Source organism: Notolepis coatsorum, assembly GCF_963971535.1.
Source record: "Notolepis coatsorum genome assembly, chromosome: 14".
Taxonomy (NCBI): domain Eukaryota; kingdom Metazoa; phylum Chordata; class Actinopteri; order Aulopiformes; family Paralepididae; genus Notolepis; species Notolepis coatsorum.
The window spans coordinates 4,203,498-4,229,940 of record NC_140178.1 but is presented as its reverse complement, the minus strand read 5'-3'; the positions used below and the strand labels follow the sequence as shown (position 1 = coordinate 4,229,940).

Here is a 26,443-nt window from a genome sequence, read left to right as displayed (position 1 = left end):
GAGGAGGAGGAGCGAGAGAAGAAGAGAAGTGACACACCATCACAACAGACTCATATTATATATAGTTGTACAGAACCTGGAAGAACCACACAGACAGACAGACGGACGGACACAGAGAACACCGGTGTCGGTAAGTACAGAGGTTTTCCTTTTGTTGCTTTATTAATAAGAAAACCGTCGATTTGACGACTGACGTTAGGTTAGCTTTTGGAAACTAGCTAGAGCTGTCATTTCACTGAGAGCTTCCTCTGCTGCTCGCACTTGTTTTGAGTCTCAGACTGACTGTTTTCATAACCGTACCTGTCGTTACTTAACAACTAACTAACACCAATAAGTAAGTTAAGTAAGTACGTTGAAATAACTTTAAATTAATAACGAACGAGCTGGCTCATGCTAAGCTAACGCTAATCCTGTTAGCTCTGCTGTGATGATGGGCCTACATTAGCGTTAGCTTAGCTAGCAAGTTACTTCCCGGTGGCTTTGTAGATTCAGGTTAATAACACGTCACCCAGGCAGCTGAGAGCAGCTTGACTAGGTCATACTAGGTATAACTTGGTTATATTTGACATGGCAGCTAGTGCTAATGCTAACTGTTAGCCATGACTGTGCCCCCCCCACAGGATACACCCTAGATTAAGAATAACAAACAATATCGTGGTTACAAATGGATTGATTGCTATCACATATATATTATTGTTTTACTTTTAAGGTTTTGGTTATTGGACGTGATTTTACTGACGTTACACTATGCTCCAAGATACAGGATGTTAGGCTTGTAGTTGGCCAAGGGATATTTCACTTTAGTAGAACTTGTTTCATCAGTCTTGAGTTAAGTTAAGTTCCCCCTCCACCCACATACCCAACCTCAGTTTCTTCCCCCTCAAATGTATACACTCTCTTTTTTATACTATTACTGTATATTTGTAGATCTGGTGTGTCATAAATGTGTAGATGTAGCAGTACTGTCTATCTGTATGTCATGTATGTCATATATGTTATGATGAATTGAAAATGGGGGACCCTGATGTAAACAAGACGAAAGTCTTTCTCTGGTCTGCATCCCCTTAACAATTGTGTGTATTGAGCCGTACTGTATTGTACCCATTCTGCAATCTGTTAAATAAAGTTTTCATTCACTCCAAGACACATGATGTTAGGCTTGTAGTTGGCCAAGGGATATTTCACTTTAGTAGAACTGGTTTCGTCAGTCTTAAGTTACCTCTATTGTAAAGTCATCTACTAGTAAACTAGCGCGACCACTGGTGTCCATGTCGTCCCCTGTCGACACCACCGTTCTCCCAGGTGTCAGGCTGATGTCATACTTCTGAAGTATAAACAAACAGACGAATGAGAACTCTATTTTATAATTCTACCATTCGGACTGTTTCATCTTCTTGACCACTTAAACCGTATTGATGTCCTGTTGCAGTATTTGGTAATGGTCAATTCCAGCGTTATAAAATAAGATATTCCTTTATTGATCCCCTTGGGGGAAATTCAGGCATCATAGCAGCATGGGGGAGGGGGGGGGCGCAGGTAGTAAAAACAAGCAGTGTAAACAATATAACAAGCCAATATAATAATTAACTATCTAACTAACTGAAATATAGAGTATTCACAGTATCACATATATTATATATATGCATGGTACCTAGGGAGAGTGTAGACGCCACCACCACACCTTTGTTTAAATAAATTGTCATAAGGCAACATGACAAAGGATCTGCGATATGGAGGTGACATGAAATAAACAGGCTTTTGTGACAACCTACCTACTTCCTGAAAACTCATGTGACATCCTGGCGTTGTGGATGTGACGCATCTGAAATAGTGACAACTTTATTTGTGTAGCACCTTTCATACAATAATTGCAGCTCAATAAGTGCTTCACAGCAGTAATGTAAACATAAGACATAAAATAGACATAAAATGAGCAGATAATTGACTAAATAAAAGCAATGCATGAAGTGCAGATATAAAATGAGTAAGACAATAATCATAAAATAGACAACATGAATTTCATGTTATCACAATTGACATGCGCTGTGTCCGATCGATCAATAATAACCTATGAATTAACAAGTTATTAATAATGTATCATTAGCTGTATACTCTATGAATGAACAAGTTGTTAATACTGTATCATTAGCTGTATGCTATGAATGAACAAGTTGTTAATACTGTATCATTAGCTGTATGCTATGAATGAACAAGTTGTTAATACTGTATCATTAGCTGTATTCTCTATGAATTATTAATAATGTGTCCATTAGCTGTATGCACTTCAACACCACATACGCTCGGACCCCAGTTAGCCTCGATCGATAATGCACTATGAAGTATGAACCAGAATACTGTATGCCAGCCTCATGAATAAGCATTCACATCTTCTAGTATCCTGTGAGAAACATTACATTAATATTTAACAGACACATGATGACATCGGCAGAGGGTTTTAGTCACCACACACACACACACACACACACACACACACACACACACACACACACACACACACACACACTGTACACGATAGCCCCCTGCCCCTGGTAGTTCACACAGAACAGACAGCAATATTAGTACATTCATTATTGATACAATTTATATGAGATATAAGAAACGGGCATGGGAATTCCTTAAGGCACCGTCATTAGTTTGAAATATAAGTGTCTTAATTTATGGCAAAACATGTACATTTTGCCCAGAGAATGTGAACTTATCCTACTTTGGTCATACTACACACACACACACACACACACACACACACATCAACACATGTGTTGCAGAACATTCTCACCAGTATTTTTCACTGCTCTTGAGTTAAAATGGATGTACGTGGTTTGACAGTTTAAACGGATATAGCCTGACATTAGTGCAAGATAGAAAATGCAGCAGTAAAGTATATTTTCGTTAACAGAAGTAGAAACTATTTAGAGCTTTTGCATGAACTCATTTTCCACTGCATTTTCTACTGTACGACTACATGCCTAAACAACACTTATCCTGACCTAAATCTAGCCCTAGTATCCATTACTGTTACCTAATCCAAACCAAAACCTCTAACCTCAAAATACCTCCTTTACGTTGTGCGGTCTGGCAAATGTCCCCTCAATGACGACAAAGAAAGTCTGTTCATAGTTCCTGTAGACTCTTCATAATACTGTTGTGGGCTACTTGTACGACTACAGTGGTTGGGCCGGCCTTGTTTAGGCTTTACATGGCAGAATACAAGATGACAACACATTGCATCAGCTCTAGTCTTCATCAGAGTGCACTCACCACCACTAGACTAAGGCCCCGTTTAGACGAGCGTTTTGTGAACAGAAACCGCAAAAGTCATCTTGCGGTTTCACTTTAAATTTTACGTTTAGACGAGCGTTTTGGGATGGAATTCTGCGTGCAGACGTCGCTGTAACGACTCGAGACGACTGAGCCCCACTGTCACATGATTGGCGCATATGTCACATGACGTGCTGTGAAGACCCGCCCTACTCTGCCTCTGATTCGCAGACTGTGGATGGGGAATGTGATTGCACCAAAGCAGAGTCACTCACAGACAGTGGGTCCACTCACGCCGCGGGACAGATTCTTGTGTATTTAACCCTTTCACTGCCACACAACAGCCGGTTGTGTGATAGTAAAGGGTTAACCTTCTGTCGTGTGGCAGTGAAAGGGTTAAAAGTACTGCCAATGTAGCCTTCAGGTGATCTCCGTTGATATAAGTCAGACATACTTGCTTTGTTTACGTCTCGGCTACTGGCGCATACCTGCTACCTGTGACGTAAGCAGTACGCGCGACCAGAGCCGTGACAACCCTTTCGTCATCGTTTTATCAGATTTATACGTTTTAACAGTTTAGACGAGAGCGCAAAGCTTTTGCGTTTCTAGGAATTCCACCCTGGAAGGTAGTCTCACTTTTTTGCGGTTTCACCCCGTAAAAACGCAGTTTCCGTATAAACGAAAGGCACATCCGAAATTTTTTTTTTGCGGATTCACCTGCTAGCGTTTCCGTCTAAACGGGGCCTAAGACATCCACGCTGATGGCGTGAATATTAAAGGCAACCAACTTGTGTTCAGCTTTTCGTTCAGCGTTTCTCTGATTGGCCACACGGCCAATCAATCAATCCACTAGCACACGCCCTTGCGCAAAGAGAGACGCGGCAAAAGCGCTGGTCGAACCAGCGGTGTTCTGTTGTGTGACTGTACTAAACACTTCCACCACATGACCGACATTTGACATACAGTACACCTCCTATCTATGTTGGGATTATGTTTGGTCATGACAAAACAATAAAAATCGCTACTGTTAGTAAGCTGCCACCACCCACTTCAATGACAGAGCTCTCATATTTGCGAATGCATAAACTATATCTTAAATTATGGCGATGTGTCTAATATGGCTGTCGCGAAGTCATTGATAAGCGACAGCCATATTAGACACATAGCCATAATTTAAGATATAGTTTATGCATTCGCAAAATATGAGAGCGCTTGTCATTGAAGGGCTTCCTACAACGGAGGAACGGCCGCTGCTGCTGCTGGAGCTGAACCGAGTCAAGCCGCGGGCGGCACACGGAAGCCGGGGAAAAACAACCGCGTCGCCCCGCTGGCTCTTCAACAAGCAGCCTCCACAGCTCCAGTTAACCTAATTTATACCGTAATGAATCATTAAAAAATATACCGTTAACTGGAATATGTTGTTTCTTTACACATATGTTGGATTATGTAATTGGGTTTTCATGACAAAACAATAAAAATCGCTACTTTACATCAGGGTGAACGCTGAACCGAGTCAAGCCGCGGGCGGCGCACGCAAGCCGGGGAAAAAACAACCGCGTCGCCCCGCTGGCTCTTCAACAAGCAGCCTCCACAGCTCCAGTTAACCTAATTTATACCGTAATGAATCATTAAAAAATATACCGTTAACTGGAATATGTTGTTTCTTTACACATATGTTGGATTATGTAATTGGGTTGTCATGACAAAACAATAAAAATCGCTACTTTACATCAGGGTGAACGCTGTTACACTGCCACCACCCACTTCAATGACAGAGCTCTCATATTTGCGAATGCATAAACTATATCTTAAATTATGGCTATGTGTCTAATATGGCTGTCGCAAAGTTATTGATAAGCGACAGCCATATTAGACACATAGCCACAATTTAAGATATAGTTTATGCATTCGCAAATATGAGAGCTCTGTCATTGAAGGGCTTCGTTCTACAACGGAGCACGGTCGCTGCTGCTGGAGCTGGACCGAGTAGAGCCGGCGGCGGTGCACGGAAGCCGGGGACTAACCACCGCATCGCCCCGCTGACGTTAAAAACGCGAAATAACGTTACTGATGTACAGTGACACCCAGAGTTTCTAGTTACAGTAGTGACGCGTGAATCGAGATAGTCCTAACACTAGTCTGTAACAGTGTTTATTATTAAGAGTCAGATAGTCCTAACAGTGTTTATAGTCCTAACACAGTGTTTATTAGTAAGAGTCAGATAGTCAGTGTTTATTATTTCATAACTGTATGGGCTTTGTTTATACATGTACAGTGACGAGTGAATCTAACTTTGGTTGTTAAAAACGCGAAACATAATAATCAGTCAGCAGCGCTCCACTGCTACCGCAGCCCAACACAAGTGCGTTGGAACAGCAGCCCAACACTACACAAGTTGGTTGCCCGCGCTGCCGCACTTGCTCTTTGGATTTAATTTGGGACGTGGGACGGCTGCGCTTGCCTGCGCGTGGGGGCGGGGGGGGGGGCGCGGCCAATCAGAGAAAAGCCGAACACAAGTTGGTTGCCTTTAATATTCACGCATCCTGATGCAAACACAACTCTCACCACTAGACTAAGACACCCATCCTGATGCAAACACAACTCTCACCACTAGACTAAGACACACCATGATACAAACACAGCTCTCACCACTAGACTAAGACACCCATCCTGATGCAAACACAACTCTCACCACTAGACTAAGACACCCACCCTGATACAAACACAGCTCTCGCCACTAGACTAAGACACCCACCCTGATACAAACACAGCTCTCACCACTAGACCAAGACACCCACCCACCCTGATACAAACTCAGCAATACTATGATGATGGTTCGTTCACAATACTAAGCTAGATTGGGCTGCTCAGGACTACAGAGACACTCTTCTGATATCAACCATGGTCGGCCATCAACTTTAGTCTGAGGATAATATTAAGTTAACATATTATTATAATATTTGAGTTTTGACCACCAAATACTTGTATCTTCTCCTCAGGGTTGTGAGATCTCCTGACTGCTGGTTGCATGATACAGCTGTACCGTCGGCTGCATTACTATCGTACCGTTGGCTGCCTCGATATTGTGCCATCATGGAGTTCCCAGATCTTGGAGATCATTGCACCGAGAAGACCTGCAAGCGCCTGGGTGAGTCCCTGGTCCTGGTCCTGGTCCTGGTCACGGATGACTGTCTTCTTCCTGTCGACGTTTCACTTTGTATAGACCACCGCAACACTTCTGGTATTTTTAGCTCATGGGAGAGCACTGGGGGAGACAATGAAAGTGGTTGTAGCTACGGCTGTGGGGGTGCTGGATACTAGACTCTCCTCCAGAGTGGGGGTGCTGGATACTAGACTCCCCTCCAGAGTGGGGGTGCTGGATACTAGACTCCCCTCCAGAGTGGGGGTGCTGGATACTAGACTCCCCTCCAGAGTGGGGGTGCTGGATACTAGACTCTCCTCCAGAGTGGGGGTGCTGGATACTAGACTCCCCTCCAGAGTGGGGGTGCTGGATACTAGACTCTCCTCCAGAGTGGGGGTGCTGGATACTAGACTCTCCTCCAGAGTGGGGGTGCTGGATACTAGACTCTCCTCCAGAGTGGGGGTGCTGGATACTAGACTCTCCTCCAGAGTGGGGGTGCTGGATACTAGACTCTCCTCCAGAGTGGGGGTGCTGGATACTAGACTCTCCTCCAGAGTGGGGGTGCTGGATACTAGACTCTCCTCCAGAGTGGGGGTGCTGGATACTAGACTCTCCTCCAGAGTGGGGGTGCTGGATACTAGACTCTCCTCCAGAGTGGGGGTGCTGGATACTAGACTCTCCTCCAGAGTGGGGGTGCTGGATACTAGACTCTCCTCCAGAGTGGGGGTGCTGGATACTAGACTCCCCTCCAGAGTGGGGGTGCTGGATACTAGACTCTCCTCCAGAGTAGGGGTGCTGGATACTAGACTCCCCTCCAGAGTGGGGGTGCTGGATACTAGACTCCCCTCCAGAGTGGGGGTGCTGGATACTAGACTCCCGTCCAGAGTGGGGGTGCTGGATACTAGACTCTCCTCCAGAGTGGGGGTGCTGGATACTAGACTCCCCTCCAGAGTGGGGGTGCTGGATACTAGACTCTCCTCCAGAGTGGGGGTGCTGGATGCTAGACTCTCCTCCAGAGTGGGGGTGCTGGATACTAGACTCTCCTCCAGAGTGGGGGTGCTGGATGCTAGACTCTCCTCCAGAGTGGGGGTGCTGGATACTAGACTCTCCTCCAGAGTGGGGGTGCTGGATACTAGACTCTCCTCCAGAGTGGGGGTGCTGGATACTAGACTCTCCTCCAGAGTGGGGGTGCTGGATACTAGACTCTCCTCCAGAGTGGGGGTGCTGGATACTAGACTCCCCTCCAGAGTGGGGGTGCTGGATACTAGACTCCCCTCCAGAGTGGGGGTGCTGGATACTAGACTCCCCTCCAGAGTGGAGGTGCTGGATACTAGACTCCCCTCCAGAGTGGGGGTGCTGGATACTAGACTCTCCTCCAGAGTGGGGGTGCTGGATACTAGACTCCCCTCCAGAGTGGGGGTGCTGGATACTAGACTCTCCTCCAGAGTGGGGGTGCTGGATACTAGACTCCCCTCCAGAGTGGGGGTGCTGGATACTAGACTCTCCTCCAGAGTGGGGGTGCTGGATACTAGACTCCCCTCCAGAGTGGGGGTGCTGGATACTAGACTCCCCTCCAGAGTGGGGGTGCTGGATGCTAGACTCTCCTCCAGAGTGGGGGTGCTGGATGCTAGACTCTCCTCCAGAGTGGGGGTGCTGGATACTAGACTCCCCTCCAGAGTGGGGGTGCTGGATGCTAGACTCCCCTCCAGACTCCCCTCCAGCACCTACTCCCAACCGGCGCATGAACATTTCCTACAGCTCGGCCAAGAAAGTGCTTTATCGACTTGGGATTGGTCTCTCCGTGTTCAGGAGACTCGGGCCTATAAAAAAAGTCTATTGGATCATGTCTCCAGCACCCCCACAGCCGTAGCTACAACCACTTAATGTCAAGGCTCTCATCGACATTCATTCATTTTACCCCCCCACGCTCCCTCATGAGCTCCATGTAACGCAGAAGTGCAGTGGTCCATTTGCCACCGTCTTTTTATTTTCAACAGTTTCCTGTTTTTATAGTTTTTAAAAGCAGTGGAACATGGAAATAAACACCTGGGTTACAATGTTTAGATTAGATTATTCTCAAATGTATTGTCATCATGCAGCACAAGTACAGTACAACAAAAAGAAGAGTGCAAATGTAACAGTAAAGGCTTGAATTACCTTGTGACTGAAAAACAATAAACCTACAAGCCTTGATGAGGCTGAAACTGGCTAGAACTTAATTGACACGCTGTGGCTCGTGGAGGCTACTCGTCTGATCAAAAGATGTGAATGTCCACAAGGTCCGTTGCAATAATACTTCCCCAGTGGGTTTATTTTACCACACAGTCAATTACCAATATGCACAATGTGTAATATATAAAGTAAACGCTACTACCTTCAAGTGAACAAACACTACAAACAAAACGATGTCCACGAAACGACGGTCAAAACGGTTGACTCTTACCGGTAACACACACCTGCATGTCATCGGTCTCATTATAGTACACGTTAAGTAGCCAGGTAAGCCACCTACTGGTGAGCAAAGGGAACTGCTGCCATGAACCCAACTTGGCAGGCACAATGCATACAATGGCAGAAATAAAAATAAATACATAAAATATAACATATGGCACTTTACCAGTAAATTGGCTCTAACAGTAAAGTGCAACAGTAATATACAATGTACAGGTAATTAAACTGGGTATAAAATGAATGAATTAGTACTACTGAATATGTAAAAAGGATTATATGCAGGTATGTACAGACGGATGTGGATATATAGTGTGTATATATATAGTAAGAATAAATAAATATATATATATACAGAATTATTGTACATGCCATCATACAGTTATATGCAGGTGTATAAGTAGGTAGAAGAATTATATGCAGGTTTATTCAGATGGGTATGGATATACATTTATATATGCGGTAAATGTATATATGATATTTATAATTACAGATTTCCTCCCGATGAAATGTGACGCCTGTGAAGACATCTTCTGTAAAGACCACATAAGTTATGCAAATCACAAATGCACATCGTCTTACATGAAGGTATTTGGTCACTGTTTTTCAGTATAACTTGCTGTGTTGTTATTATGGCTTGGTATTTACCGCCCTGTCTGATTTTATTTAGCGATACACTGTTTTGTTAAATATTAAGTCACATTTTTCAAAGGATTTCTGAAATATTTGAGAATGTAAATTGAAAAATTTGTTTTAATTTTGATATTCTATCTAGTGTCGTCACGATATCAAAATGTTGACTTTGATAGCGATACCAGCCTAAGTATCACGATACCGGTTCTAAAACGATACCACGGCAAAAACCGAAAATATGAAGAAAAGTAATGGAATATAATATTATAAAGGATTTCTATTCTATTCTATTAGATGACAGAACATGGAAAAATTCTTTATACAATTATTTATTAAGAATATAATAATAGATGACGGAACATGGACAATTCTATTCTAAAAGTATCGATACTAATAAAATGTAGTATTTGACCGTTTTTAGCGGCTGGGTATCGTGATACTTTCCTAGTATCGGTGTATCGTGCGACTCTACTCGTATCACAGCTCCCGTTACCCTGCAGGCCATTATCATGAACATCTATTGCATCATCTAACGTGAATTCCCCTCAGGGGTGTGAATCACCAGAGGCCCCGTGATACGATATCATCACAGTCATGATGTTGTTATATTGCCATTTATTACTTTGTTTCAACTGCAAATTATGTCCCCAAATGGAAAACCTTGGCAACATCTGCAATAAAGATATATATATACCTCATCTCTTATCTAATAAGATAATGTTTTCAGTCTGTTCACCTCATTTCTATAATCTTTATTGCATCAAATAATTGATACTTTACAGTCTGCACTCAGTGTATCGATATAATATCAGCACGCAAAATATTGCAATATATCACTATCTATTTTTTCCCCACCCCTAATTTCCATACCTATGCAGATATTGCGATATATATATATAATTATAAACCTTATTTGTATAGCACCTTTCATACAAGAATTGCAACTCAAAGTGCTTCACAGCAGTAAAAAACATAAAATTACCACAAGTGGCAGATCAAGAGCAATGCATAAAATGAAGACATAAAAATTGGCATAAAAAAGCATGAAAGAAAACGATAAGTTCCTCTGAATATGGTGACTCTTTTTCTCCATATCGCCCCCCAAGCTTTTAGTTTAGCTGACACGTGAGTTCCAGTGCATGATGGGCTCGAGGTAGAGGGTTGACATAAGGCAGGGGTTCTCAAACTTCTTCATACTGTCTGTGACCCCATTTTCTTTAGGATTTGTTTTGGGGACCCCACACTTAATCTATCGTGTAATTTCAATGTGGAATTAAGGAATATCAAAATAAAAGCACACGTTGTCGAACTTGATCATGCATATTTATTAGAAAATGTAATTACAGCACTATGTTATCAATACACATTTATAAAACGAGGCATATTTAGCCAAAATATGTTGCCAGAACATAAAAAAAATTAAAATGTCACCAATTTGGGTCGCGACCCGTAGTTTGAGAACCACTGACATAAGGTTTGGTTAGTCTGTAAAGACTCTGTGAAGCTCTATAACCGGACGTGTTTCCCCCCACCAGGACGCCCAGGTGCCCGTCTGTCCGCTGTGCAACACCCCCATCCCCATCAAGAGGGGCGAGATGCCCGACATCAAGGTGGGGGAACACATCGACCGCGACTGCAAGTCGGACCCTGCCCAGAGGAAGAGAAAGGTCTGTCATTATTATTATAGTTTTGTATAGGGGTGTGGACATTTCTCGATTCTAAGATGCATCGCGATGCGGACGTGGACGATTCTTTAACTTTTATTACTCTCTTACTCTCTTGCTAGCTAGCTAGCTTGCTTTGGGATTTGCTCCACAACTATAAAGCGCCCTACAAATCAAATATTATTATTATTATTATTATTATTGTATTATTGAAGCTAGTGCTCTGGTCATGCATCCACTCAACTCATAGAAAATACAGCATCAGGCTATTCTAAAAGTATTGATACTAATAAAAAGAGTATTGAACCGTTTTTAACAGCTGGGTATCGAGATACCTTTCTAGTATCTGTATCATGCAACACTACTAAAGACATTTATTTTGACATTCTGATTTAAGAACTTTCTAAATAAAAGTAATAATAATAATGTATCGGACTGCTTGTATTAATTGATGAAAAAGTAGCCATGTGCAGTAATATAGAGTATAAAATTGAGGATGTAATATATTATTGAGCTGCATCGTAGAATCTGATCGAATCGTGGACAGCTGAATCGTAATCTAATCGTGAGGCCAGTGAAGATTCACAGCTCTAATGTTGTAGAAGTATTTATCATTTGATCAGTTTGATCTTGGAACAAACCTAAACCCAAAAGTCTAAGTCAGAATATACTTTTTGCCTTTCTTCTTCTTATTATTATTATTTTTTTTTTAGATTTTCACAAATAAATGTTCCAGAGGAGGCTGTAAGCAGAAGGAAATGATCCGAGTGACCTGTGACCAGTGTCGCATGAACTACTGTCTCAAACACCGACATCCACTGGACCACGACTGCGAGGCGGACGGCAAGGCGGATGGCAAAGCGCTCTCGAAATCTGGGTAGGTGTGGTGTTCCTAGAGGTGCCGTGTGGAATGAGGACCCTGTAATATTAATAATAATAACTTTATTTGTATAGCACCTTTCATACAGGGGATTGCAGTTCAAAGTGCTTTACGTCAGTAAGAAATAAGACGTAAAATCTGTGTAAAACAAGCGGCAAGAGCAAAGCATAAAGTGGGATAACATAATGCCGATATATTAATCAAATCATATCGGAACCTCACGTTCCAATAGGCTTTTTGAATTTCTGTAATCTGTTACAAAACATGATAAAACGTCAGAGTATGCACCCAGCGGATAGTGGGGCGTAGAGATAAAAGTAAAAATAAGTCAAATAATAACGAGGGTAAAATGAGCAGACGTATACCAATCACAGTTTTTCACATTAGGATCCAACATCCCAACAGGCCACTTTGTTTATGGTTTGATTCGGTTTGAGTAGAATGTAAAAGACATGAATGATGAAATGAGCACATAAAGTGCAGACATACTATAAAATCAGTTTTTTTCACACAGTGCAATAAAATGGTTCTGGACACGAGTAACGTGGAGCGTTTAGACTCTGTGCTTCATCCCCAGGGCGTTCCAACAAGATGGTGCTGAGTCACAACTCTGACGGAAAAATTGCAATTATTGTTTGACCGGCAAACTCTTCTAATGAAGATGGAGGCGTCATCAGAAACTTGACATCTCGAAGAATTCGTAGCTATCGGCTGTTTTTAAGATGAGATATTCCTTTATTGATCCCCTTGGGGAAATTCTGGCATCATAGCACAGTACAGGTATGGGCAGGGTAATAGTAGAAAGGCATAAATATAGGCAATCAAATTAGATCTGAATATTAGAGAAGTAAACAAAGTATGCCCTATCTGTTATATTACACGTTACAATAAATATAGGCAATAAAAAAATCATGGAGAATTATGTTTTTCTTATTCCATGCTATTTGTATGTGGTTGAGTGTATATGGTCCTCATTCCAAACCATTGAAAATCTTACAAATAGCTACTTTTCTTTTAAATGCACTACCCCTTTAGATACTATAGTAGCTCTTAACACTTTCAGAGCCCAAGCTTAATCTTGATTTACCGGTTAAATGCCCACCATCCACTTCAATGTTAGCGTTAAAAACGCCTAATCTATGTTTTAAATGATGGCTATGTGTCTAATCTGCCCGTCGCTTATCAATGACTCGTTTTCCAGTCAACATTGTCGAAGCGGATTGTTTTTTTATCGGTTCATTTACATTTTATAGCATTTTGAAAAGCACTCATTTTCAAGGAAAATATAAATGTTCCGTGATAAAAGACATTTACTGGAATATTCTAGAATACACAAATGTTGTAATTTTTCTGCCTATTTATGAATCGTTTTCAAATAAACGCTAGATTATCGATAGTATATGTGTACGTATGCACGCTGGGGCCGGGCCGCAAGCTGAAAATCGACATAGGGGCGCTTTTTTCCATTCTGAGCTGCTGGAGGAGCTGCTGTACCAACGGGAGACTCTGTTGATGAAATATGAAATCAGATCGCTAATAAAACGATAATACACGTCGTGGGCATTCAGGCATTGGGCTGATAAAACGTCATATGACGTCATGGGCACTCAAAGTGTTAAGAACCACCAGAACCAAGGGCGGCTACGTGACGTAGTGGGCAAGCCACTCGCCACGAAATCTGGAGACGCTGGGCTCGCCTGTTCGAGCCCAGCGCTCCACATTTGCTTTCAGTTTAGCTGGTCGTCCACACTAATACACATTGGCCGTATTACGGGGAGGGAAACTGAAGGGTGGGGATCGGGCGTCGTGGACAGCGACTCCTACAGGTCGGTTGGTGCGCTGTTTCGGAGGGGACTTGTGCTATGTATGACTTAGTCCACATTGCAGCCGGCTTGTGGGAGGCAAGAAACAGCGTTCGTGACAGGGGAGGGTTGAATTGGATGATACGAAATTGGGATGGGAGAAAATATAGAAAAAAGATCAAAAAAAAGAACCACCAGAACCAGAAGGTCTCACATGATGCGTGTGTTTCCTCCAGACACGCTGCTGCGATGCGGACCCAGGGAGCCTCGTCCAGCGCCGCCTCTGGTACCGGGCCCTCCGGTCGGGGGAACAGCCGTCCGGCGTCCAGCTGCGTCGCCGCGAACAGCCGGAGCCACAGCAGCAGGTGAGAGCTACCGGTACTGATCAGGCTGAGACCACAGGCGGAGATTAGCGGTTCAGGACTTTCTTTTATGGTACTTGTGTCCAGGCCTGTGCGCGGGCCAAAGGGGGCTGAAATCGACCGTATATAACAAACTCTATTTTAATAATACAATTTTCTTTACCCATATTACCTGTTTTATTTTTAATAATTCATGCTTAATTTGAATCTAGTTGAACCTTAAGTCTCGGAGCAGAGAAAAACGTAGAAAATCCAATCTAAAGTGTTGCTGCATTTTGAACACCTTGGCAGTCGTTGTACTAGGTGTCACAAACTGCCCTTTTTAAACAAAGGTTTTTACTATTTAGAGTAAAACTAACTTGTTAGCTGTTACAGTTAAATATGTTCTTAAACATTCAAACTGTGATAATAATATGGGGAGAAATAAAAACATTTCATGAATCTTTTCACGATCTGACTTCCAGACATGAGTCTCTCTCACCTCTGGGTCACAGATAGACCTCCAGACACGAGTCTCACCGCTGGGTCACAGATAGACCTCCAGACACAAGTCTCTCACCGCTGGGTCACAGATAGACCTCCAGACATGAGTCTCTCTCACCGCTGGGTCACAGATAGACCTCCAGACACGAGTCTCTCACCGCTGGGTCACAGATGGACTTCCAGACACGAGTCTCTCACCACTGGGTCACAGATAGACCTCCAGACACGAGTCTCTCTCACCGCTGGGTCACAGATAGACTTCCAGACACGAGTCTCTCACCTCTGGGTCACAGATAGACCTCCAGACACGAGTCTCTCACCGCTGGGTCACAGATAGACCTCCAGACACGAGTCTCTCACCGCTTCGTCACAGATAGACCTCCAGACACGAGTCTCTCTCACCGCTGGGTCACAGATAGACCTCCAGACACGAGTCTCTCTCACTGCTGGGTCACAGATAGACCTCCAGACATGAGTCTCTCACCGCTGGGTCACAGATAGACCTCCAGACATGAGTCTCTCACCGCTGGGTCACAGATAGACCTCCAGACATGAGTCTCTCACCTCTGGGTCACAGATAGACCTCCAGACATGAGTCTCTCTCACCGCTGGGTCACAGATAGACTTCCAGACGTCAGTCTCTCACCGCTGGGTCACAGATAGACCTCCAGACATGAGTCTCTCACCGCTGGGTCACAGATAGACCTCCAGACACGAGTCTCTCTCACCTCTGGGTCACAGATAGACCTCCAGACATGAGTCTCTCACCGCTGGGTCACAGATAGACCTCCAGACATCAGTCTCTCACCGCTGGGTCACAGATAGACCTCCAGACCTGAGTCTCTCACCGCTGGGTCACAGATAGACCTCCAGACCTGAGTCTCTCACCTCTGGGTCACAGATAGACCTCCAGACATGAGTCTCTCTCACCTCTGGGTCACAGATAGACCTCCAGACATCAGCCTCTCTCACCGCTGGGTCACAGATAGACCTCCAGACATGAGTCTCTCACCTCTGGGTCACAGATAGACCTCCAGACACGAGTCTCTCTCACCGCTGGTCACAGATAGACCTCCAGACATGAGTCTCTCACCGCTGGGTCACAGATAGACCTCCAGACACGAGTCTCTCTCACCGCTGGGTCACAGATAGACCTCCAGACACGAGTCTCTCTCACTGCTGGGTCACAGATAGACCTCCAGACACGAGTCTCTCACCGCTGGGTCACAGATAGACCTCCAGACATGAGTCTCTCACCGCTGGGTCACAGATAGACCTCCAGACATGAGTCTCTCACCGCTGGGTCACAGATAGACCTCCAGACATGAGTCTCTCACCGCTGGGTCACAGATAGACCTCCAGACATGAGTCTCTCACCGCTGGGTCACAGATAGACCTCCAGACATGAGTCTCTCACCTCTGGGTCACAGATAGACCTCCAGACATGAGTCTCTCTCACCGCTGGGTCACAGATAGACTTCCAGACGTCAGTCTCTCACCGCTGGGTCACAGATAGACCTCCAGACATGAGTCTCTCACCGCTGGGTCACAGATAGACCTCCAGACACGAGTCTCTCTCACCTCTGGGTCACAGATAGACCTCCAGACATGAGTCTCTCACCGCTGGGTCACAGATAGACCTCCAGACATCAGTCTCTCAACGCTGGGTCACAGATAGACCTCCAGACCTGAGTCTCTCACCGCTGGGTCACAGATAGACCTCCAGACCTGAGTCTCTCACCTCTGGGTCACAGATAGACCTCCAGACATGAGTCTCTCTCACCTCTGGGTCACAGATAGACCTCCAGACATCAGCCTCTCTCACCGCTGGGTCACAGATAGACCTCCAGACATGAGTCTCTCACCTCTGGGTCACAGATAGACCTCCAGACACGAGTCTCTCTCACCGCTGGGTCACAGATAGACCTCCAGACATGAGTCTCTCACCGCTGGGTCACAGATAGACCTCCAGACGTCAGTCTCTCACCGCTGGGTCACAGATAGACCTCCAGACATGAGTCTCTCACCGCTGGGTCACAGATAGACCTCCAGACACGAGTCTCTCACCTCTGGGTCACAGATAGACCTCCAGACACGAGTCTCTCTCACCGCTGGGTCACAGATAGACCTCCAGACATGAGTCTCTCACCGCTGGGTCACAGATAGACCTCCAGAAGTCAGTCTCTCACCGCTGGGTCACAGATAGACCTCCAGACATGAGTCTCTCACCGCTGGGTCACAGATAGACCTCCAGACACGAGTCTCTCACCTCTGGGTCACAGATAGACCTCCAGACACGAGTCTCTCTCACCTCTGGGTCACAGATAGACCTCCAGACATGAGTCTCTCACCGCTGGGTCACAGATAGACCTCCAGACATCTGTCTCTCTCACCGCTGGGTCACAGATAGACCTCCAGACCTGAGTCTCTCACCGCTGGGTCACAGATAGACCTCCAGACCTGAGTCTCTCACCTCTGGGTCACAGATAGACCTCCAGACACGAGTCTCTCACCGCTGGGTCACAGATAGACCTCCAGACATCAGTCTCTCTCACCGCTGGGTCACAGATAGACCTCCAGACATCAGCCTCTCTCACTGCTGGGTCACAGATAGACCTCCAGACATCAGTCTCTCTCACCTCTGGGTCACAGATAGACTTCCAGACACGAGTCTCTCTCACCGCTGGGTCACAGATAGACCTCCAGACATGAGTCTCTCACCTCTGGGTCACAGATAGACTTCCAGACACGAGTCTCTCACCGCTGGGTCACAGATAGACCTCCAGACATGAGTCTCTCACCGCTGGGTCACAGATAGACCTCCAGACATGAGTCTCTCACCGCTGGGTCACAGATAGACCTCCAGACATGAGTCTCTCTCACCTCTGGGTCACAGATAGACCTCCAGACACGAGTCTCTCACTGCTGGGTCACAGATAGACCTCCAGACATGAGTCTCTCTCACCTCTGGGTCACAGATAGACTTCCAGACATGAGTCTCTCACCTCTGGGCCCGGTCACAAATGTAGCAACCGGAATGCCCTTTAATTCTTTAGCTGAGACCAACGTTGAAGTCTGTCGATTAGTCTTGTCTGCCCCCCCCCCGCCCCCCCCCTCCCAAAGGTACAAAAATAAAAACATTTGATTGCCACAAAATAGTCCACGATGGGAGGCGTGACATTTGCCAGGACAAGGTAGATAGCGGTGGGAACGCATCACAACAACAGATACCACACCGACCGGCCACATGGGGGCGGCGTTGTAATCAAAGGTCAACATCTCAAACTTTGAAAAGCCATTACGTCCAGTTTTCCCGTTGACACGAGACGTGGTACACGTGACTCTTATGAATCACTAACCACCATCTACATCCACTGCACACACAGCCACACACTCACTTAAACACTCACCTTTAACATTCACTTTAGACACGTTAAACACTTTTTAAACATTACACCATATTTTATCTTATTTATTACTAAATGATTTGCACTACATCGCTACCTCGTTTTTGTACTTTAGTTTTGTATATTTTGTAGTGTTTGGTCTTTATTATTTGTACTTTTTTTACTGTATGAAGCACAATCTCAGGAGGCTCATACAGAACCAAGCATTTCACTGTAATGTACGTGTAGCTTATATGTGACAAATAAAACTGAACTTGAAGTGCAGTCCATGAGGCTACGTTAAGACTGCAGATGAAAGTGTGCCACTTTCATAATGTTGTCTTAAATCAGATTCGGATCTGATTTGTTTTTATTAGCGGACCTCCTCTGCACATCAACTTATTAATAACCTTTAACCTCCAGTGTCCCCCATGTTTACATCCATTTTGAATCTGATATCAGCCACGTTTAAAAAAAATATAATAATAATGTGAACAGCCAAACAAAATAAATCTGATATTAGCATTAAATCTGAGTTGAGCTCTAAGGCCTGCAGAGCGAACGTAGCCATGGAGAGTATTTTTATGTTGTGATTTTGACGCCATGAAACTGATTCATCACCCCTTATTTTCCATACAATAGTGAACATGAATAGTGAATAATGTAGTGACTATTTTTAAGATCAGACATTGAAATTTAGGGATTTAGTGGAATTCAAAACTGCACAAATGGTGTATAAAGCAAGACATAATCTACTACCGGGAAACATCCAAAAGATTTTCATAGATAGAGAAGGGGGATATAATTTTAAGAGGGAGACTTAACTTAAAACAGCCGACTGTACACACTACTATAAAAAGCATGTGCAGTACAAACAACGTATTCTTGATAAATATGCCGCGGACGGTTAACCATGTGTTTTTTTTTTAATCAAATTGATTTGATCAATTGTTAAATATTTAGCTGATTGTTGTTAATAATTTTTTATTTTTATATATAACGAAGATCAACGATAAATGTTAAACTGGGTTAGGGCATTTACAAGCTTGTAGCTTCAGCCCTAACCTTCGGCCAACTTGTAATTTGATTTGTGTGTTTGTTTTATTTATTTTTTTGTACATGCTAAATGGCTAGAAATAAACTTCATTCATTCAACATAGTATGTCTGTCTGTTGTATTATTTTAACACTGTTACCCCCCCCCCCCCCCTCTCTCTCCTCCTCCCAGTACCCCACAGGGGACCCCGACCCCGCCCCCAGCGGTGAGGGCCGCCCCCCCGACACAGAATGTAACTCCACCATCGGCTTCGCTTCAGGCTGGCCTGGTACGCATACGGCTTTAACCCTTTCACTGTACGCACTACCAAACGGTTAACCCTTTCACTGCGACAATACACCGAAGATTAACCCTTCACTGCAACACGGCAGCAGGTTAACCCTTTCACTGCCACACGACAGAAGGTTAACCTTTTACTATCACACTACCGACGGTTAGAGAGAGACTCGGGTTACAGCGATGACCTTATAATAGCCCAGATCTCTGTAGAATGGCGAGCTACAACAATGTATTTATACAGGAGAGTAGACGAAACAAGTGGAGCATCGACGTACATAATAGTAATTATTACAGAGATATCTGGAATTATAGATATGATGTACACGGAAATAACTGGATAATTACAGCTGTGTGTATCCATATGTGTATAGAAGCCATGTGTGGGTGTAGAGAGAGAGCGAGTGAGAGGAGGGTTGTGTGTGTAGATATATATGTCTGGGTGTGAAGGCCATGTGTATGCCATGTGTGTTTTTGTTTGTTTTATTTAGATCATTATCTTTTCCATAGCAGCTATTCTTCCTGAGGTCCAATAACTTACACGGTGACACAAAAATATACATTCACACACAACATATTAAAAACAAAAACACTGCAATTAGACAAAGCAAAGATGTGTGTGATAGTAAAAGAGACAGAGAGCGAGTGTTTGTGCATGTGTGTGTTTTTAGAAAGAGAGGGAGAGGTGTGTTGGTAAATTTGAGCTAAGATTTAGCTCTTGGATGAGAGAGTAAGTGAGGGTGTTGTGTTGTGACGGTCTCTCTACCTCGCTGCCTGCAGACCGAGGAGCAGGCCTTACAGAGGGCTCTGGAGATGTCTCTGGCTGAGTCGGCCCCCAGCGTTCAACCAGCAACCAGGTGAGCAGCTGCCCTCCATTAAAGCTGCTGTCAATCAATCGTGTCAGTCTTCAGGAGCAGGAAGACTTGCATCTTTTTTTCTTTTTCTCAAAACTTTGTTTATTTTTCTTTGCAATATATGAAATGAGCAGTAGGTCAAACTGTACACATATATGCCAGACGTATTGCACATATCTACATATATAAGTAGTCAAAATATAGGTCTGTTGAATGTAAACAATATACATATTCAGGGCTCGAAATTAACATTTTTACTTGGTAGCACTGGTGCGCCCAACTTAAAAAATTTAGGAGCACCCACCAAAATGTAAAGAGCACCAACAATATATACCAGTATGTAATATATGTTTTTTTTATAAAAAAAAACTACAATATAACAGTACTGTAATGCAGTAAAACAGTGAAAGTAGCCTTAAACTATAGTATAGTGTAGACCTAGTTAGGGGTGGGAATCACCAGTTTCATCACGATACGATACAATATAGATTCTTTGGACAACGATATGATATTTGCCGATATATCACAGTCTGCCACGATACGATACTATTCGATTCAGTTGCCTGCGATCGATATGAGACTATATTATATGACCATTTAACACAATCGGTAACATTTAGATCAACTCAAAAAAGGCAACGGAAATATCATTTGACATTTTCATTTTTGAGCTCTTCCAGACATTTAAATGAAAAACAATCTATTGTTTTTAATACAAATAGACCTCCTGTTCACTGTAGTGCCACGTTTTGATATATTGAGCTTTAAACTTTTTTTGGAACTCACAACTCACAACACGCAACCTAAAACCCCTTCCTCTCCCAAACCATGAATACATTTATTATGTATTGTATTTTTTATGTTTAAATATCAACATTATCTGTCAATCCTCAGTACATTTACTATAAATATACTATACTTCATCTGGTCTTTCCAAACGCGCGCGCACACACACACACACACACAGGGAGAATGCCTGTCTCTCCCCCCTTCCCCAGTCCCCTCTGTTGTTCTCTCTGTCTATCGCTCTGATCAGGATTAGCTTGTTAGTTTACACTAACGTAACGTTAATTTCGGTCTTTGACGCAACGTGGGCATAAAGGAATGGCGAGGATTGCAAAGCATGTTAGATGCATTTGACCCCTTTGCGGAATAAAACGGCAGGGACTTGTTTTGGGTCGCAAAATAGGAACACTAGCCTTGCTCTGTTGCAATGTCCGCGTTCCAGACGCTACTGCTGTGCTGTGACTGTGAGCCGAGCGGATACGACTCCATGGGATTTTCAAAATAAGAGCATCGCAATATGGTCGCACCAGAACAATTGTTTGCACTCGCACGAATTCTCCCAATTATATTTTGATGTCGCACAGATACAATTTTGGTCGTATATGCAACCAATTCAGTCGCAATTTCGAGCCCTGATATTGCACATAACTACGTATAAGTAGTCATTTGAACCCTGTTCCCCAACATAGTTAAAGAAACGACCCCATGTTTTATAAAAATCTAGCTGTCGAACCCCTTAGAAGACTCACATCTTGTAACATAACTGTGTGTGATAGGGCTGAGCTTGAACGTTCGGACCTTCGTTCGTTACGTTGGCATTCGAATTCTAAACCAACGTTCGAATTAAACATTTTTTATTTTTTTAATGTTTTTATTCATTCTGTTTAAACCAATGGGGTTTTTATTCACAGTTGCAGATAAAGATTAGGCTACACTAATATTATAGTATTAAAACTGATGAGTTATATTCATTAAAGAAAGTTGATTTAATACAAAAAAATACTAATTTAATCAAATTAATTAGTGATGCACCGATGTGAAAATTGTGGCCGATACCGATAACCGATATTAATATTTCTGTTCTGGCCGATACTGATATTTACCGATGTCTCTGTATAGAAAACACTTTTTTATGATAATCAAATAAAGAGCTATTTTCTGGGGCGCCCCAGTGGCGAACCACATAGCGCGCTCAGCCGCGACACGGCCGACCCGGGTTCGACTCCCGAACCCGTCGTTATTTGCCGAATGTCTTCCCCCCACTCTGTCTCCCATTCCTCCTCTGTCTCTCTCTACTGGACTGCCCAGTAGAAATGAAGCGATAAAACGCCAAAAAATTTATCTTTAAAAAAAAAATAGCTATTTTCCAAAACGCATTTCTTTTTTAACTTTTGCAACTTATTTTCAGAAATGACTGATATTTTGAAACTATTTAAGGCCAAAACATGTAAAAAGAAGAAAAAAAACGATTAAAAAAAAAGATAAAAAATACTTAATTTTTTTTTTTTTTAATATCGGCCCTATCTTGATATCGGACCGATACGATGTGTAAAAAAAAAGAGAAATTGTGATATATCGGCGGCCGATATATCGTGCATCACTAAAATGTATCACTTTATTCAAATTGAGGATTTAGTTTGAGGATATTTATAAAAAAATAAAAAAATAAATATATATATATATATATATATTTAATTAAAAACGAAGGTTCGAACGTCCGTTCAGTAAAACCCTGACGAAGTTCGAAGCCCAAAAACAGGCTTTGGGGGAAACGGCTCTATTGTGTGACGAGGTCTGTGTTTGTGTGTCAGTCCTCAGGAGCAGGAGGACCTGGAGCAGGAGGACCTGGCGCTGGCTCAGGCTCTAGTGTGTGACGAGGTCTGTGTTTGTGTGTCAGTCCTCAGGAGCAGGAGGACCTGGCGCAGGAGGACCTGGCGCTGGCTCAGGCTCTAGTGTGTGACGAGGTCTGTGTTTGTGTGTCAGTCCTCAGGAGCAGGAGGACCTGGACGTGGCTCAGGCCCTGGCTGCCAGCGAGGAGGAGTACCGGCGCCAGCAGCAGAGACTACAGGTATCCAGAAAGCTTAGGCACCAGTAGCATGCTAACTGTACCATGCTAACAGGAGCACATATTATAGGTACATTGCCATCACGGCGTTCCTCTATCTCCTTATTCTGCTTTCTCAAGCCACTCTAGTCACCCAAACAACTGCTTCTTTGAACTGCTTCATACCGGAGTCTCATGGCCAGTACAGAGAGACTCAGAAGGCTCCAACGGACTCTATTCTTCCCACTCCTTTTCAAATATGTAAATGACAAAAAAAATAAAGAAAACATTTAGTTATACTTTTTAGTTTGTTCTTTGTTGTTTTTAATTAAAAAAAATTTATATACATTTATTATTTGAACGGCTTACGGCTATATCTGTACTTGATGTTTGTTTGTTATGTTGCATATTTGAAATAAACTATTATTTTTACAATATAATAATAATAAATATTAATAACTATCTAATATAGCACCTTTCACACATGGGCCGCAGCCCAGAGATTTGTTAAGGATAGTAGTAGTAATGGATTTGGCCGTAACCCGTAACCTGTTGTTGGCTCCGTCGCAGTTGTCTTGTCGTCTCTTGTAAAGTGGCACACAGGCGTTTTTTAAAAGCTTTGTCTCAAACGGTTTGTCTTTTGTTCCTGTTTCAGGCGAGACCGTCCAGGAACTCCACCTGCAGCCTGTCGTAAGGTCTGCTCCACCTGCAGCCTGTCGTAAGGTCTGCTCCACATCTGGACCACGGACCTCACTGTCTGCTGCACCGCAGGGAGGACGACGTCTGGTAGCAGAATGTTGCCGATTTATTAAATGAAATAAATTGGAGGCTTCCTTCACTCTTGCCACCCCCTCCCTTCTCCTCTCTCCCTTCTCCTCTCTCCTCTCTGCCCTCTCCCTCCCCTAACAGGATATGTAATTTTTACGGATGAGTTGCTCTGTACATATTTTATATGTTCATGGAACCAGACATGAACACAAAATGACTCTTGAATAAATTATTTTAAAGACCGCACTTTTGGTTGAATCGTTAAAATGGTAAATGGCTGCATTTTTATATATATATATATATATCTCTCTTTTATCCAAAGCGCTTTATGATTTTGTTCCTCAACATTTCACCCATTCGCTCACACATTCACACACACCGACGGCGGTGCCAACCTACTCATCTGGAGCAGTTGGGGGGGGGGGGGGTAAGCGTCTTGCTCAAGGACACGCTGCCCGGGAGGAGCGGGAATCGATCCGGGAACCTCCGGATTACCAGATGGCAGCCGAGTCGTGAGAGTCCTTGCCCCAAGTGTTAGTCATGCACATAATTGACTAACATACACTCAACACTGTAGCACTCAAGTCTGAACACTTTGATGAACATTGTTACTCAGCTGATAGAGTTGTGCCCTTCCTTCCTGATGACTTGTCATACAGAACTTGTAAGTCGCTTTGGATAAAGGCATCCGCTGAATGTGAATGTGAGAGAGGCTGGAGAGAGGGATGAACTTAGTGGTGTGGAATTATTTAGCCTTTTTATTCAAAGTGGCCATAATCTTTCACTAGTGGTTTGGTTTCCTGCATATTATTATTCATAGTTCTAATACAGGGATGTCCTGGAATTGTACAATTTGTTAGGTGACAGATTTCATTGTTGTATCTTAATTTATATATTTGATAAAGCAGAATGCAATTTATTTACTTACATGCCTTGAAATTGGTTTTCATTCATTTTATTGAACATAACACTTTCTTTTTTTATGTTGGACTCTGCAGCTGAATTTCCTTTTAAATCAAGACAATTGACCGCTCTTGGAAAAAAATCTATTCATGGGTTTAGAAACTGCATTTGGCATTTCAGTTAAGTAGTCCCATCTATAGATGGCACCAAATGGACTGCATTCATATAACGGCTTTTATTCTAAGTGCTTTACAATTTGTTCCTCACATTTCACACATTCGACATTGACATTGTAGTCTAGTCACTAAATCTCGAGTCCGAGTCAAGTCTCGAGTGCCCAGTGTTAGAGTCCGAGTTGCGAGTCACCAAAGAGCCCGAGTCGAGTCCCCATTACCCTAGTCCCGAGTCCAAATCATCAAGGTTGAGTCCACTCCAGTCTGGCAGTCAGAGAGCTGACATACAAATAAAAAAAAAATGGTCTACATTAAACATAAATGACACAGCGGTCACCGTTTCAAAGGGAGTTTATTCACTTTGTGACACAATAGCCAAACGAATGCAACAATATCTTATGCCAAATGACTAGGGCCTATTATGAAAAAAATAAACATAACAAGTCTGCGTCCTCGTCGGCACCTTCCGAGTCCAAATGCAGTCAATGCTCGAGTCCAAGTCGAGTCACGACTCCTGAAAATCACTATGCCACACTATATGTGAAAATACATTTTGCTGTAATTTCAGTCTGTGGTGCTCTCAGGTGGTCAGGGAGAGTGTTCTACAGTCTGTGGTGCTCTCAGGTGGTCAGGGAGAGTGTTCTACAGACTGTGGTGCTCTCAGGTGGTCAGGGAGAGTGTTCTACAGTCTGTGGTGCTCTCAGGTGGTCAGGGAGAGCGTTCCCCAGTCTGTGGTGCTCTCAGGTGGTCAGGGAGAGCGTTCTACAGTCTGTGGTGCTCTCAGGTGGTCAGGGAGAGTGTTCTACAGTCTGTGGTGCTCTCAGGTGGTCAGGGAGAGCGTTCCCCAGTCTGTGGTGCTCTCAGGTGGTCAGGGAGAGTGTTCCACAGTCTGGTGCTCTCAGGCGGTCAGGGAGAGTGTTCTACAGTCTGTGGTGCTCTCAGGTGGTCAGGGAGAGTGTTCTACAGTCTGTGGTGCTCTCAGGTGGTCAGGGAGAGTGTTCTACAGTCTGTGGTGCTCTCAGGTGGTCAGGGAGAGTGTTCTACAGTCTGTGGTGCTCTCAGGTGGTCAGGGAGAGCGTTCTACAGTCTGTGGTGCTCTCAGGTGGTCAGGGAGAGTGTTCTACAGTCTGTGGTGCTCTCAGGTGGTCAGGGAGAGTGTTCCACAGTCTGTGGTGCTCTCAGGTGGTCAGGGAGAGTGTTCTACAGTCTGTGGTGCTCTCAGGTGGTCAGGGAGAGTGTTCTACAGTCTGTGGTGCTCTCAGGTGGTCAGGGAGAGTGTTCTACAGTCTGTGGTGCTCTCAGGTGGTCAGGGAGAGTGTTCCACAGTCTGTGGTGCTCTCAGGTGGTCAGGGAGAGTGTTCTACAGTCTGTGGTGCTCTCAGGTGGTCAGGGAGAGTGTTCTACAGTCTGTGGTGCTCTCAGGTGGTCAGGGAGAGCGTTCTACAGACTGTGGTGCTCTCAGGTGGTCAGGGAGAGTGTTCTACAGTCTGTGGTGCTCTCAGGT

General features: G+C 43.9%; 1 protein-coding gene across 1 annotated transcript; it reads left to right on the top strand.

Annotated features, from left to right (window-relative positions):
* Positions 1-24,790, top strand: zfand2a (zinc finger, AN1-type domain 2A). The gene is made up of 10 exons (XM_084328607.1): positions 1-130; positions 6,279-6,427; positions 9,363-9,457; positions 11,038-11,169; positions 11,880-12,043; positions 14,085-14,213; positions 19,307-19,403; positions 20,192-20,268; positions 23,035-23,119; positions 23,751-24,790. The coding sequence occupies exons 2-10, from the start codon at positions 6,373-6,375 to the stop codon at positions 23,787-23,789; spliced, it is 873 nt and encodes a 290-aa protein (XP_084184733.1). The 5' UTR covers positions 1-130; positions 6,279-6,372; the 3' UTR covers positions 23,790-24,790.
* Positions 24,791-26,443: the final 1,653 nt, after the last annotated feature.

Bases quoted from the DNA above. Each gene is read 5' to 3' on its own strand.
- zfand2a (XM_084328607.1), top strand. From the start codon at position 6,373: ATGGAGTTCCCAGATCTTGGAGATCATTGCACCGAGAAGACCTGCAAG. The intron at 9,458-11,037 runs GTATTTGGTCAC...TCCCCCCACCAG, and splicing joins GCACATCGTCTTACATGAAG to GACGCCCAGGTGCCCGTCTG. The intron at 19,404-20,191 runs GTACGCATACGG...CGCTGCCTGCAG, and splicing joins CTTCGCTTCAGGCTGGCCTG to ACCGAGGAGCAGGCCTTACA.